At 40.4% G+C, this 15,108-nt stretch overlaps 1 protein-coding gene and 1 long non-coding RNA gene across 3 annotated transcripts; one reads left to right on the forward strand and one right to left on the reverse strand.

The window, feature by feature from the left end:
• Positions 1 to 1,772: 1,772 nt before the first annotated feature.
• On the reverse strand, positions 1,773 to 5,372 carry LOC124070181. The gene is made up of 4 exons (XR_006845156.1): positions 5,238 to 5,372; positions 3,756 to 3,824; positions 2,553 to 2,652; positions 1,773 to 2,127 (listed from the first exon to the last, which is right to left on the reverse strand). It is a non-coding gene; the product is annotated as an uncharacterized LOC124070181 (long non-coding RNA).
• paxbp1 (PAX3 and PAX7 binding protein 1) lies at positions 5,328 to 15,022 on the forward strand. 2 transcript variants are annotated; one of them, XM_046409803.1, is made up of 18 exons: positions 5,328 to 5,776; positions 6,041 to 6,163; positions 6,339 to 6,551; positions 6,948 to 7,169; positions 7,269 to 7,369; positions 7,959 to 8,182; positions 8,591 to 8,780; positions 9,930 to 10,053; positions 10,649 to 10,751; positions 10,944 to 11,059; positions 11,209 to 11,408; positions 11,504 to 11,651; positions 11,765 to 11,886; positions 12,007 to 12,083; positions 12,179 to 12,245; positions 12,631 to 12,777; positions 13,818 to 13,972; positions 14,241 to 15,022. In XM_046409803.1, the coding sequence occupies exons 1-18, from the start codon at positions 5,473 to 5,475 to the stop codon at positions 14,359 to 14,361; spliced, it is 2,757 nt and encodes a 918-aa protein (XP_046265759.1). In that variant the 5' UTR covers positions 5,328 to 5,472; the 3' UTR covers positions 14,362 to 15,022. The 2 variants fall into 2 exon arrangements, with proteins under 2 accessions (XP_046265759.1, XP_046265760.1); XM_046409804.1 differs by having other exon boundaries at positions 6,342 to 6,551.
• Positions 15,023 to 15,108: the final 86 nt, after the last annotated feature.

Here is a 15,108-nt window from a genome sequence, read left to right on the forward strand (position 1 = left end):
GGGTTTAAATATCATAATTTTCTCACAGTGTTCGCTTTAATCAGGCACATCATCACCTCTATCCCATCACCCACCCCCCCCCAATCCCCTTGCTTCAGCTCCAGCCTCCATCTGCTTTGCTCACAGGTGCTGCTGGGAGGTGCAGTCTCTGAAAGTGTGCTTTACCCTTGTCAGGGGCCAGAGATCAGGGTGTGCCAATGTTGTTTTTTGTTGTTGTTTTTTTTAAATCATCAGTATGAGTTCAACGCCTGCTCCCAAACACAAACGGGACAGGAGAAGTTGTCAGAAGAAGGACAGTCTTTGAGATACATGTATGCAAAGTGAAGAAGAGAAGCGCACAGAGGGCACGCATACACACTCTGACACAAAATCTGACACAGACCCTATTGGACCCAAACACACTCGCAGACGTGCAAAGTATAATATAGGCTTAAGTCTCCCAGTGAGTCTTTCATGTTACCTTGAGTGATAGATGAGAGAGGAGGAGAAAAGGTGGTGTTGCTGACACAGCAGTCTGAGAAAACTTTTCCTCTCCCTACTTTTGTTGTGTCTTTGCTTAAAGCCTTTGTAGGGCAAGTGACCATATTTGAGCACTTAAAGTAAAGGCATAAAGGCCTCATGTTATTGTTACTGTTATTTGGTACCGTGAAGGAAAGGCCTAATGTTGTTGTTATTGTTAGTGTTATTGGGTAGCATGAAGGGCAGGCCTAATGTTGCTGTTTTTGTTGTTTAACGTGAATGAAAGGCCTAATGTTGTTGTTAATATTATTATTATGTTTTGATATGTATTTTTTTTTTTTACCTCTAACGGGCATGGAACAATATATGGTCACTTCATCCAACATGATTTTCTACATGAAAAAAAATTTTTTTCAAAATGTTTCAAAAGTAAAATGGTCATGTTATTTGCTCCAACAACACTCCGGGCTTGGAATTTTTAATTTACAAGTATTTCAATGAATTCCCTTTAAAGGGTTAAAAGATGGGAAGCACATAAACTGGAGATGGGGGGGGTGGCAGCCGGAGGGAAGGGGATTTCAAAAGAAGCATTCAGTTTTTATTCTAATGCATGAAGAAGGCGGTTGGAGGTCACCGCATTCACAAGTGTGGGTTAACACCAAACACAAACACACCCCAGCACCACAATCAGCTCAGATCATCGCCGCATACTGTAAACTCTGGAGTGCAACATGAGAAGCCAAAGGAGAAATAAGCAGATACTCTCTCACTGACACACACACACACGGAAATGGATCATCTTGCACATGCACACAAAACACATTAACCAATACACGAGAATGGATGGCACCACTTTCTTCTCTTTAAAAATAACTGTGGAGTCAGACAGTCCACACCTGTGTTGTTTGTCAGAGCTTTTGGGTCCATTTATGTTCGAATAGCTTGTGTGCCTGCTAGCAGAAGCAGACAGTTACTTGATTTCATCTCAGTGATTAATAGTGAGAATGGCACATGTACTTGTTATTCCTCCTCTGCTGCAGGAGGAATAATGTACTCTGCTAGCACAAAGCATACAGAGAGTCTCAACAGAAATTACCTCAGTGAATCCTGATCCCCTGTTCGAGATAAGTATAATTAGTCAGCAGTCATTTTGCAGTTTTGTACACTTTGTGCTTGTGTCACAACATTAATGTTGTCTTCAAAAGACGCCATTACCTGAGAGCACTGGGACGGATGAAGAGCTAATTCCAAAATTAGATTTCTTTCTTTAGAGAAAATTGACTTCCTCTTTTATTGAAAAAATGATTGCATTCACGGAAGCAAGAGCATATGATCCTTGTGTAATAAAAATAAAATGTTTATTTTAAAAACTGATGATTCTTGCTGCCTTAATTTTGTCTCAGTTGATGTGCTTGCTTTAATAGAAGTCCTCAGCAAGAGGTGGTAGGTGTAGATCCTCTTGTCCTTCTATCACAGCGCCTCTTTTTTTTAAAATCCCATTCCATCTTCATTACCTCCACACGCACACTGTGTATTTAATAAGCCGGGTTATTCAACCCTGATGTTTGTTCCATCAGTGCAAATGAAACCTTGGTTCCTATAACTTTGCTTTCACAGTTACTGTATCCTGTGGGGGCCATTTAAAGTGGCATCACACCTGCTGCAGTCCTTAAAGAGGAAAGACATACTCCCGTTAACCATGGTCTCCTGGACACACACACAACCAAGCAATGATATATGTCTCAAACAAATGAAATTGCTTTTCATATATAGATAATCACCTGAAATGCTCAAATAGCAACAGCTCCTTCTTACCAAAGAGAGTAATTTGATGAGCCTTATGAAGCTTTGAGTAGCAGTATTGATGTCATCTATATTCATGCTGGCTTATTTCATACATTCACTGGATCAGGAAATGTCATTGTATTTCATTAGCATTTATACATGAGTGAACTTCGAGCGTACCCTGGCCACAAATAAGACACAGCTTTTCCCCTACAAGGGGCTACAGTGCCCCCAAGTGGTGTTTTGGCTTAATTTTACATTCCTGTTTAGTTGAAGCACTAAAATCTAATCAAGTTTGACTGTCTCACCTGAGCTTTGCATGATTCTTTGTGCAGCTGAGACCAGGTCACTTTGGTCTTTACAGCTTTAAGTCTGCCTGAGTATTGGCGGTCGCGCAGCTCTGTGACTCTGGAAGGATAGACATGTGCAAATATTAACTGATTCTGAATGTCAGAATGAAGAAAAGGGCATAACTTAAGTTAAAGAGTGAAATTTAATGGGGTATATCCAAAGCAGCGTGGCTTTTCACGGTGGTGGAAAGTACTATACTTAAGTAGAGTTCTGTAGCACTTGTACTTACTTGAATATTTCAATTTTGCATTCATTTATACTTCCATTCCACTAGATTCCAGAAGGAAATATTGTACTTTTTACTCCATTACATTTTACTACTTTACACTATAATGCACCAAAATAAAATATATTATCATGAAATGGGTCATCCCATATCATGAGTATGTTTACTTTTGGTACTTAAAGTATTATATAATTTATAATTTACATGTGTACCATTTTATAACCAAGGCTATGGTGATGGCTTACAGTACGTTCTGTATTTAACATTACATGTGGAAACTCAGCCAATTGTGTATCAGCTTTGCAGACCTTCTCCAAAAGGCAGATTTTCTGATATGAAATTAGGAGCAGTTGTTCTACTGAAAGATGTACAGCTCCACATTCAGATTAGCGTTATGTTCGTGAGCACATGCTGTATATTCCTTAACTTAACACTTCATTATCGCTACTGGCCTGTTTCTAACATACTCTGGCCTCCAGTGAAAATGTGCACCACCAGCAGCGACTGACTGCACATCTTACTACATCACAATAGGATAAGATTTCTGCTCTAATGATGAATGTGTAATGGAGAGAAAAATGGACTCTGGGACTTTAAAACTGAGATGCGACCATTAATGGGGAGATATTTATCTTCAATTATCGTTTTAATGGCGAAGGGTCATCTTGAGCTTAATTAATCACAACATATCACTCCAGCTTCATCTGTGGTGACACTTTAATTTCAGCAGTTATTATCACTACCACAGCACACACGATGCTGTGTCAAGTAATGGCTCTGTAATGAACCTTGCTAACTGCAGCTCACATGTCTGACATTTATTAAAGGAACAGAATGCTATCAAAGTTCAGAATGTGGATTATCTGCTCCTATCAGGAGAGACATGTGATCCTCTCCTCTCCTCCATTGCCCCTGATGTGTTTAACATACATACCGTGGCAATCGAGAGCAATTTTAGAAGTAGGTTATGCATCGAGATCTTTCATCCTCTCCAGGCTCCAAGCTGTTGTCACGTAAGTAGGTAAGTGAAAGAAATAGCCCAAACATGTTGGGGGGGGATAAAAGCAGGGGAAAGGAAAATTGTGAGAAAAGAGGTGTGGGAAGGCCACTCGTATGAAAGTACTTCAGCAGCTATACAACAGGTATTACTTTACGTATATGCTCTATCTATCTATCTGTCTATCTATTTACTTATCTATCTACCAAGCCACAAACTGCTATGCATGTGTCTTGAACTGACTTTGATTTGTTTTAGTTGAACACAGAAGACACTCTTGACAGCAGACATTTTGACTTGTCACAGCAGGAAAAGCACTAAAGGATATGTTAATAATAACATTAAGATTGGTTTGGTTTTGTTCTCGTGTTCCAGTAAGCCATGACCATGTGAACAATACCACGACTCTGAAACAGGAGCAGCTAAATCATTCGTGTTATTATTTAAACTTGTGCTTTTCCTCGTGTGTCATGTCAAAATTTATTATTATTAATCCAATTTATTAATTTATTGTAGGTGTCAAAACTGCAAACTTAAATTAGTGACCTGTAATTGTGTTTATCTCACAGATCAGTTAACAGATAGGTACAGTTCAAACAAATGACAGATTATTTTTTTTTATAGCTATTGCTCATGTACCTGATTCATTTTAACATTGGAATGTTCACAACAATTTAATTTTATACCAAGCTCAAATGAAAAGCAGACAGTGCATTATATGCCTAAAGTGGATACAAAATGGATGAGTACAACCTATTATTTCAGTGGTTAAACCATCCAAATAAACATGCATCAGAGTCCTACAAAGAATTAATATTTTGTGTTATTTAACAGCACATGTAAATACTTAGGTCAAAATGGTTATTGTGGTTATTTTTAGAGACTTCAGATCAGATAGATCAGAAATGTTAGGTGTTCATGTTTATGATATCTTTAAGGCTAATACTTGGCAACAAGCACCTGGGCGCTAGTTAACTTAGTAATAATAAAATAACATAATATAAAAGCTAATTGTAATTTCAGTGCTGTCTTGGATCATAAGTAGTTTTCATTTAATTTAGTTTAAGTGATTATTTAGACATAAGAAGGGTGGTACATTAAATGTATAAATTGAACAAGAAACAAAATAATAAACGTAACCATACAGAAGACACACATACGTCTATAGTACAGGCGCTGTAATATTCCTAATAAACACAAATGAAAAAGTAGTGATTTACACTGTCACAACTACTTTTTGCAATGTACAATGTTCTACCATCTCTACGTGAATTCTAAATAATTTTACATTACTTTTTACTCGTGCTTTGCGTTCATTTGTTTATTTAACAAGCCAACTAACTAAGTAAGTAACTAACCTAATTACTGTGTATGTCAACCTAATTACTGTGTATGTCTGGTGCGCACTTGTATGCCTACTTGTTTTGACCAGTTGGCGGCAGTGAAGAGCTGCTGACGCATATCTCCAGCTTTAACTTTTGAAGGCGAAGAAGAAATGCAACACAGTCCGTCAAAGAAAGCAACGAAGAAGAAGCGCGATACCTGACAGAAAATGGCCGGCAGTGAGTGTGGATACAATTTCCTTCGTCCCGAAGCACTGTTTTAAGGTGCCCCACGTTTGAGCATGCACTATTGCATTTAGCAGAGAAACACAATGTTTAAAAAGGCAAAGCGAGCTAATTTTCGACGGAGGAATGACTCCGACGAGGAGGAACAGGAGGAGAGTGGTCAGCCGTCTCTGGCGCCGACATCATTTGGGCCTGTCGTGGAGGAAATCCCGTTTATGGAGACATCCAGTAACAGCGTTACAGGAGCATCTAGCACCACGGATAACTCCCATAGCAACGGCTTCCAGGCCAACAGTATGAGAGCTGTCAAGAAAGACAAAAAATGCAAAGATGCAGCTGCTGTACCTGGACCCACGAAGGCCAGTCTGCTAAGTTTCGACGATGAAGAAGGTAACTGTTAACTTTGTAAACCATTGCTAAACTAGCTAGCCGGTCAACCTTAATGAGGTGGAGAAAACGTGTTGTCCAAACAGGTTTAAGAATCTATTAATCTTTTGGTTTCAAATCACGGTGACTCTTATCTTATAATCTATTTAACGATTATAGATAGGTAATTTACTTTCCTTGACCGGGAATCAATCTAAAGACCGCCGTCTTAATCTGGATGATGTACATGATTGACTTGACTTTCTTGCATGATTTGTGTGCTAACAGAAGGATCCGAGGTGTTCCGAGTGAAGAAATCCAATCACAGCAAGAAGATTGTTAAACAACTGAAAAAAGAATACAAGGAGGATTTGGAAAAGTCTGGACATGTCAAACAGGAAATCAAATCAGGTGTGAGCCTCCTGCCTATACGATACGTTACATTATCTGTTATTTCTGCTGTCACGTTAGCAATATGATACCTTATTCTTTCTCTCATCCTTTAGCATCGGTTAATGACTGTAATGTGATGAAAGTGTGTAAGATCTTTGAGATCCTCATTTGCATCTGCCTCCTGTTTTCCTAGAAGCTCCACCTCAGACTGCAGTTGCCATCAAAGAAGAAGTTAGTAGCAGAGCGGGAAGTGAACAGGGAGAGGAAGAGATGGAGGTTGACAGTACTGATGAGCTGGAGGAAGAGGCGAGGAGTCAAGGTGGTCAGACACATAGTCAAGTATTGAAAAGCAACAACACTGGAATGACGTTCAACACGCTTTCTTCCCTGGGCAGCCTGAGACCAGGTATTACACACACACACACACACACCCACCCACTCAAAGTGTTTGTGTCTGTTGTGATAGACAAAACATTGAAAAGGTATTTAAATTTGACATGTTAGGTGCTCTTCTGTAAAGATTGGGTCAACAGTTGATCCTGATTTCTCTGCTTTTCCAGGCTGCTACCTATCAGGAAATAATCACTGATTTTGGTTTTCAGTTTATATTTCAAATTAAGCTCTGCTGCTAATCCTAGAATGAACTTTGTATCCTCTGAATTGTTGGCCCTGTAATAATTCACTGAACACTGGAAGTTTCACCTCATTGCATACATCACTGTGTCTCCAAACCAGAAAGGAGTTATTTGTATGCAGAATCACGCAAGTACTTAAGCCAAGACCTGTTTCTGTCTTACTCCAGGCGAGATCCCTGATGCTGCATTCATCCATGCAGCCAGAAAGCGCCGGCAACTAGCGAGAGAGCTGGGAGGTGAAGCCCCTCTGGTAGAGACAGAGGTTCCCAAGAAACGTCTGGTAGGGGAAGACCAAGATGCCAGCGACGACGAAGATGAGGAAGAGAAGAGGATCCGCTTCAGCGGAGTCAAGAACAAAAGCCAGAGACAAAAGATAGCTGAAGAGATAGGTACTATACAAGAACAGTGAACTGACATGTTGGTTGTTTATATACTACTGTTTTCAGTCAGTTGTCTCTAAGATGAGAACATCCCCTTTGTGTGCACAGGTATTGAGTGTAGCGATGACGAGGCTCTGGATACAGGCCAGGATGAGGAGGTGAGCCGTTGGGAACAGGAGCAGATTAGGAAAGGAATCAGCATACCCCAGGTAAGATGTACAAAATCTCAGAATAGCTATAAAATATTTTGGTCTTCCTGTATGTCTTCTGACAATTGATGATGCAGATCGAAGTGGGTTGTCTGGCCAAAAAAAATAATCTCACGATCCCCAATCTCAATTATATTACTTTTTCAGATTTTTTAAAATGCCCTGTACAGTATAACCAGACCTGAATATAACCAGTTAATTTCAAAAATTCCTTATTAAAACACAATATTTTCTCATCTGCCATGTTGCCAGCTATAACTGTTGTTGCTTTTTTTTTACAGTACATCACTCAAGGAAGAGCCACATTAATTTATTTGTCCAGTCAGCATAGCCATCTTGTTGGCTCCATCACTCTGTTGGTTTGTTCACATAGTGCAGGTCTGTTAGTTAATGAGGTTCTATGAAGTTTGGCAATAGAAGTAAGAAGACATTAATTATTGTGATCTCTATGATTCACCCGAAAAGCTGTGGACACTTTCAAGATCAATCTCAATGGAAATCATCAGATTACCCACCCTTAGTTGCAGCAGCAGTACTATTAGTTGTAATACTAAAAGCATGATGTGTTTTCCTTGTTTTTAACGACTAGGTCCAAAGCAACCAGCCAGAGGACAACACAGTGTACTACCAGAACAGCTATGAAAGCCAGCCCTATGGCTCTTCCTACAATGTGCCGTTCACCTACAGCACCGTGGCCCCACAAACTGGCAAGCCAACAGGCCAAGCAGACAATGGCTCTGTACATTATGGGGCTCCTGTTAGTGACTTAACCTCTGTATCCATTGATCTGGTAAAGAAACGTCTACAGGATAGGTAGGTCCAGTGAATCTTCAGCTCAGCTGCTGCCATTTCTGTGTGCTGTGGTCTTGAACACCCGCCAAACCTGCCCACACATCTAAGGGCCAGAAAGGCAATGTGGGGGTCTGGAGGGGAAAGGGGTTGCACTAGTCTCCTTAATTAAAACTGCTAATTGACCAGGAGTGCTGTATTTTTGAACTTTTTGTCTCCTGGAAATCACTTTAATCTTGTCTCTGTGTTTAGTTGAGTGGTGCTCCCCACAGCAATTTTCTGCTTAGTATATGTCAGTAATTAAGATCAGGTTTTTTTTTTTTGTCCTCAGCCCAATCTAAGTCATCCTTACAATCTTTTCCTGTATGTCGTGTGTGTGTGTGTGTGCGTGCGTGTGTGTGTGTGTGTGTGTGTGTGTGTGTGTGTGTGCAGGCTCGGCCAAATGCATGCAAGCCACAACGCAAACGCCAAACGCTACAAACAGATCGAAGATGACCTAGCCGCCTCCGAGAGCACCATACGACAGCTGGAGGGCTCGTCTAATGACAATGCAGATCAATATAAATTCTTGCAAGAGATGCGAGGGTATGTTGGAGACTTGCTTGAGTGTTTCAGTGAAAAGGTAAGGGAGAATTTATCTGCTGTCTGATTAGCTGTTTTCTGTTTTGTGTCTGTGATCTCTGACCACTTGATGTGGATTTTCAAGTCTGTATGGTGAAACATTGGGATTCATAAAAGTGTTGTTTTGACTTAGTTGTTAATTATTTAGATGCTGTTATTAATGATAGTTAACAGTGCTGAGTGCTGGCTGAAAATTAAGTGTCTTGGAGCACACTCGAAGAATTTCCCCGTTGCTTAACAGCTGCTCTCATTTTACTGGGAAATAGCACTTCAATTTATTATCCCAGCAACAGACTTTTGCAAATGGACTTTGTGAAGAAACAAAATGCTCTGACTTCATTAATCAGACTGTTTAGTGTTTCCTGCTACTTAACCAGAATTCATTTACACTAGTCATTACTCACACAATAAATAAAGTTACTGTAAGATGAGTTGGAGTTGTAAGAGAATCCAACATAGTGGAAGAGGATGAGCCCAGTTTGTTGAAACATAATGAAATTGTGTTTCTGACACAGTCTGTATTTTTATAGTGACTTATTAAATGCATGTCTAAACAGAATAATTCAGTCTTGAGCCCCCAGCAGCAGAGCTACAACTACGTGGAACTACGTGGAAAGAAGGGAGTGGCACACCAGCTGCCGACATGTTTCCTCATCCACACTAATGTCTGTTTTAACCCTGTAACACAGTGCACAGGACATTGTTTTGGAAACGAGACACTAACAAACCCTTAACAGTATGAATTCGTATGGAGTCCTTAATACCATGTAAATGTCAAGACTGGAACCGTGTATTGTCAGTGTTGGGTAAAAACCATTGCAGTTTTTCAGAATGAGCTTTATGGCAGAATAGGTTTTCACATAAAAAAAATATTGTGATTATAATGTATTTACATGACAAAGAATTTAACTTGTCAACTTTAACTTGCCAATAGTTTCATCTTAAAGCACTGGTTGAACATAAGATCATAATTTTCAAGCTTGCCTTCATGGAAATATGAAACCAGGTTTTCACCCGACATTACAGATATTTTGGTTCCAGTATTACATTGTCCATCATGCTCCTCTTGTCCCTCCAGCAAGACATCCCTGTGACTCGGAGTCCCGCTTTTGTTTGGGTCAGAGGTCACAGAAGGCATCATATCTTTCAGGTGCCTGCTGTCCTGGAGCTGGAGGCTGCCATGCACCAGTTACTAAGGCAACGGGCTTCACGACTTGTCCAACGAAGACAGGATGATATTAAAGATGAATCGTCGGAGTTTGCAAGCCTTTCAAGTCAGTCCATCTTGAAGGTTTTTATGATTTATTTGAACAGACCTCGTTAGTTCTGTGTGTGTGTGTGTGAGATATTTACATTCTCATCTCCCACTCCTTCATTATGATTCCCTTATCACCGTGATTAAAGTTAATTGAGGTGTGATTGTGAGTGAGTGAGCAAGTACGTACATGGGAAATGTTTTATTGGAGGGGCTGTTTCAGCTCCTCTTTAATGGCCGAGTCTCACAGTCATCTGGGTGGTTGTAACTCAGCTCAAGCAATGAGTCACCAAGTAAAGATAAAATCTGTTAGTGACATGTCTTCAATCACTTTCACTGTGACTTGTAGGAAGTTGCAGCCAGGTAAGTGAGTAGAAAACGAATGATACCATAATTATTTGTAGTAAATATGATTTATTGTTGTCAGTGGTACTATTAATAGATTAGGCAATATTTTAACTTGTTTCGTGAGTTTACTGCTACAGAGTTTAAAAGAGTCCTCACGCCTATCATTTGGCTGTCTCATGTTATGTTGAGTTCCCATAATAAGAATGAGGTTATGGTTTGTCTCAGCTTTTCACTGCTGGTTCTAACATGGCTCCTGTCTCTTGCAGATAAAGCTGTCATGGCTCCTAGTCTAGACTCATTCGGTCGAGACCGTGCAGCATACCAGGAGCACAGTCGTCAGAGGCGGATAGCAGAAAGAGAAGCGCGACGGTATGAGGCTCACTCGTACTCAAAGACATGTTTCCATGATCTGTGGCCTGTAGGTTTTGTTTTTGTGACACGTTTCAGGACTGAAGGTACAAGCTCAGATCGCAGAATGCTAAAAACGCGAGAGATAGAGTTCATCACAGAGTCGTTCCTCGGTTTTTAATTGTCTGTCTTTGTGCTTGTGGGTGGGTGCAGAACTCGGCGGCGGCAAGCTAGAGAGCAGAACGGAAAGAGGGCTGAGCACAAAGAAGGCTTGTCATCTGATGATGAGGAAACCTCAACTGACATTACCAGCTTCAACATGGAGAGAGGTACATCACTGAATTGCTCCCAAAGTCACAGTATTGACCATAGTGAAGAAAACTGGCAAATATGTTGATTAATTTTGATTTAACATAGACATAGTTCACTTCAGACAATCTGCAGCTCATGCCTAACTAAAGCCTTGTGTCTCATCTAGATCGCATCATCAGGGAATGTAAGAAAGTGTTTGAGGATGTGGTGGAGGACTTTCATTCACTTGACTGCATCAAATCCCATTTTGAAGTGTGGAGGAGAAACTACGCTGACTGCTACAGAGATGCTTACATAGGCCTCTGTCTGCCCAAACTCTTTAACCCTTTAGTCCGTCTGCAGCTGATTACATGGAACCCTCTCGAGGTAAAGCATGTATTTGTGTTTAAGTGTAAAAATGTTTGAAACGGGAGGAGTGAATTCTGAAATCCTTTTGTTTTGTTTTTCTCCCCCTTGTTCAGGGACAGTGTGCAAATTTCGAGTACATGCTGTGGTTTGAGTCGCTGTTGTTTTACGGCTTTGAGGAGCACAGCACTTTGCAGAGAGGAGATGGAGATATCAGCTTGCTGCCTGCAATTGTGGAGAAGGTCATCCTGTCCAAACTGACAGGTAGCGTAACGTACACAGCTGCACCTGGCACACTAAGACTTATCAATGCAGACCAGTTCAAAATATGTTGTGTGTGTTTATGTATTGTTTGTAAATGTGTGTGTGTGTGTCAGTGTTGGCAGAGCAAGTGTGGGACCCGCTGTCAAGCAGTCAGACAGCACATCTGGTGGGCTTCATTCACAGGCTAATGAAAGGCTACCCCACTGTGCTGCATGGGGACAACCGATACACGCAGGTACTGTCTGCTCTCTCACTGTCCGCATAAACATAATGAACTTCATCTGCAAAATAAAAGATTCCTTTGCCTCTTGGAGTAGAATTCTTAACGCTTTGATTTCCCCTTTGCCTCTGTCAGGAGCTTTTAAAAACTATTGTCTTAAGGACCAGGCAGGCTCTGGATGAAGACGTCTTCCTTCCACTCTACCCCAAAAAGTAATGTTCTTAATTGTTAACATTGGAGTTAGTCCAGTTTCCTTAACCTGATGAAACTCGATAACTGACTAAACGTGTGTTTTTGCTGTTGTTAGTGTGTTGGACAACAAGAACAGCAGTCCATACTTGTTCTACCAGAGGCAGTTCTGGTCCTGTGTTAAGGTATGTGCATAAGTGGAGTAAAGGCAGCATTGCTTTTAGATAAATTAATTCCAACACTAATTATACTGACAGTTACACCACATGAAGGAAAAGGGGTTGATGTGTACAATTTGAAAATGTTACACTTGACAAGTTGCACAGAAGAAAACATAGAGGCGGAGACAACGAAAATGTTGTCTTGTCTGATTTGTTACAGTACTGCTGAGTTGTGTTGGATGCTTAGCATCTGTAATTTTGTGTGTCTTTGATTTAGTCTGCACACTAACCACTGATGATAACATGTATATCTAAGGCAGCTCATAGAACTACTTTGACACTGATGTTGATAAGCTTTTGTGTTGCTGCCCTGGTGTACATCCAGTCTAACTCTGTTGCTCCCTCATAGCTGCTGGGCAACATCCTGCAGTGGGAAGGCATCTTATCCATTTCCTGTCTGAAGGATCTGGCATTGGACAGCACTCTGAATAGATACATCCTCTCTGCGCTGCAGACCACAGATACAGGGGAGGACAATGTTCAGAAGTGCCAGAAGGTATGGGAAACATTTTTTAGTAGTTTTGGTTTTGTAGTGTCATGCTTCATGTGTGAATGAATACATACAGGTACCTATTTAGAATCTTCATATCTTGGCACATGAATGAAATCAATTTGTCATATTTTGATGTAGTATATGTCAAAAGTTGATGTCTTATCCAAGCCTTCTGAACAAAACTTAATGGTACATGACTGTCCTGACAAATGCGATTTACTCGTCATAAAACCTGGCACACCCTTCTTTGTTCTTGTCTCATGTGTGGTAGGCCATGTGAAACTAGAGCGTGTGATTGGAAAAGTGAGGCATCTCACTTATATTTACAACAAAAAGTTTTGTTAAATGATATCACTGTTTACATAAAGTTTACATAAAGAACATCATTATGTGCATGTACAGAGGAAAAATGTTTAACTGGACAGTGGACATCTTTTGGACACTGTTTTACCTGCAGGGTCTGCATCACATAGCACTGGAACATGAAACTGAATTTCTTTTTAATGTATACTCAGTTTTAACGCTTATTCACTCAACTTTGTCCCTGGCCAGGAGAGTAAAAACGAATAGTGTGTCATGTGTAATTTCAATTTAAAAATGTGACACTTTTTGCACAGGGCTATTTAAATAGAAGCCCTTGCTGTTGAATAAGTTGTCAAGATACACACCATCAGCATTGCAAAGAAGACAGATAGGCATTAATTTGGACAAGACTTCTCCCAGCAGGTTTAGTGTCAGATCAGGGAAAATTATCATTTGTAATAGAACTTAACTTCTCACAGGCCCGAACTGCATTTACCCACTTATTTCTAAGGTTTCAGAGTTATTCCAGAGACTTCTGACTATATTCTATAGGACTTGGTGTGTCAGTTGTGCCTAAAAATTAAGCAAATTTTCAGGCCAAGTCCATGTGATTGGCTGCCCTCTATTCCCTGTGCTGTTTTTTCCCCCTCAAGAGTCTTCACTTGACAAACACACCTGTTTGTGAGTCACTAAAAAGTATGACAGAGCTCCTCCTTGTCTCCTTTTGATCCATTTTTCAGGTAGTGGAGTGTTTGCCAGCGCAGTGGTTCTCAGGGCTGAAGGGCCAGCAGACGTTGCCTCAGTTGGAGCCGTTCTGTCGCTACCTCGCCCACCTGGCCAGCTCGTTGCATCGCAGCAGTTTGGGCATGTCTGATGTGGAAAGGCGCAGTGCCAAGTAAGCGGCTTTACTGAACTCTGCATGTACAAACTGCATGTCCCCTTTTTTTTAATGAATTTAGTTGTAGCCCCATCTGCTGGAATATTATGGAAGGTGTTTTTAACAAGGATAAAATGTGAGGGTTGTTTGGTCAAATCACATATTAACTATCTGTTTACTAACAAGGGTTTATAGATGATGTCCCTTGATCAGTACCTTTACAATTTTGTTTTGATGCTATGGGTCCTGTGTTGCTTCCTTTAATATAACCCGTATGTGCCCACAGGGACCTAGTCAGAGAGGTTGTGAAGATGTTGGGCCACATGAATGCCCTGGACCACATCATCACCGTGGCAGCAGAACAAGGCATTAAAGACATCAAGCAACTTTTGGAAGCAAAGTCTTAAAGGAGAACATGAGAGCAGCAACTTTACGTTCCCTTCTTGTTGTGTTCGGTACATTTTACAGCCATGGGAATCACGGGGTTTGATTCCTGGGGCAAAAATAAAACTCAGCAGTGGTTACCTTTTACTGAAAGGAGGAGGTAAAAAAAAAAAAAAAAAAAAAGAAGTTGTAAATATTGTGAATAATGTACAGAAAGGTGTTTTCATACACCTATCAACCCAAGACAAATGCAGAAATGAGGCCTTGTATTGTCAGCTCAAAACAGTCACTCAGTTATACTACACTCTGGCAATATTTTAAATGTGTAAGTTATTAAGTTTAAATAGTTGTTTACATGCATTTGGAAAACATCTGATCTCTAAAGTAACACTATTCAACCTGGACATCGGTTAAAAACTCCTTAATCACCCTCATTTCTCTCAAATCCTCTTCCTTTTGGTATGTGCCAAAAGAACTTTCAGAAGGTAGGAACTGCACACTGTCAAAGACTAACAACCAGCTTGTTTCCCAGTACTCCTCTGTCACCTGTGGACTGCCCTGATGGATCTACCAGAGCTGGGAGCTTTCTATTCAGATTTGTAAAAAAAGAAAAAAAGAAAAAAAAGAAATGTGTTTTAGTATTTTATTTGCCTGGTAATAAAATATGCATTTAAAAGATCACTGTCTTGTTGCAGTGGAGTGATTCATTCAATTCATTTCTTACACTGTGGGATATAGCTACTGTGAAAGGAACAATCCAAAACTGCTTA

The sequence above is a fragment of the Scatophagus argus genome, chromosome 14 (assembly GCF_020382885.2).
Source record: "Scatophagus argus isolate fScaArg1 chromosome 14, fScaArg1.pri, whole genome shotgun sequence".
In the NCBI taxonomy this organism is placed as follows: Eukaryota; Metazoa; Chordata; class Actinopteri; family Scatophagidae; genus Scatophagus; species Scatophagus argus.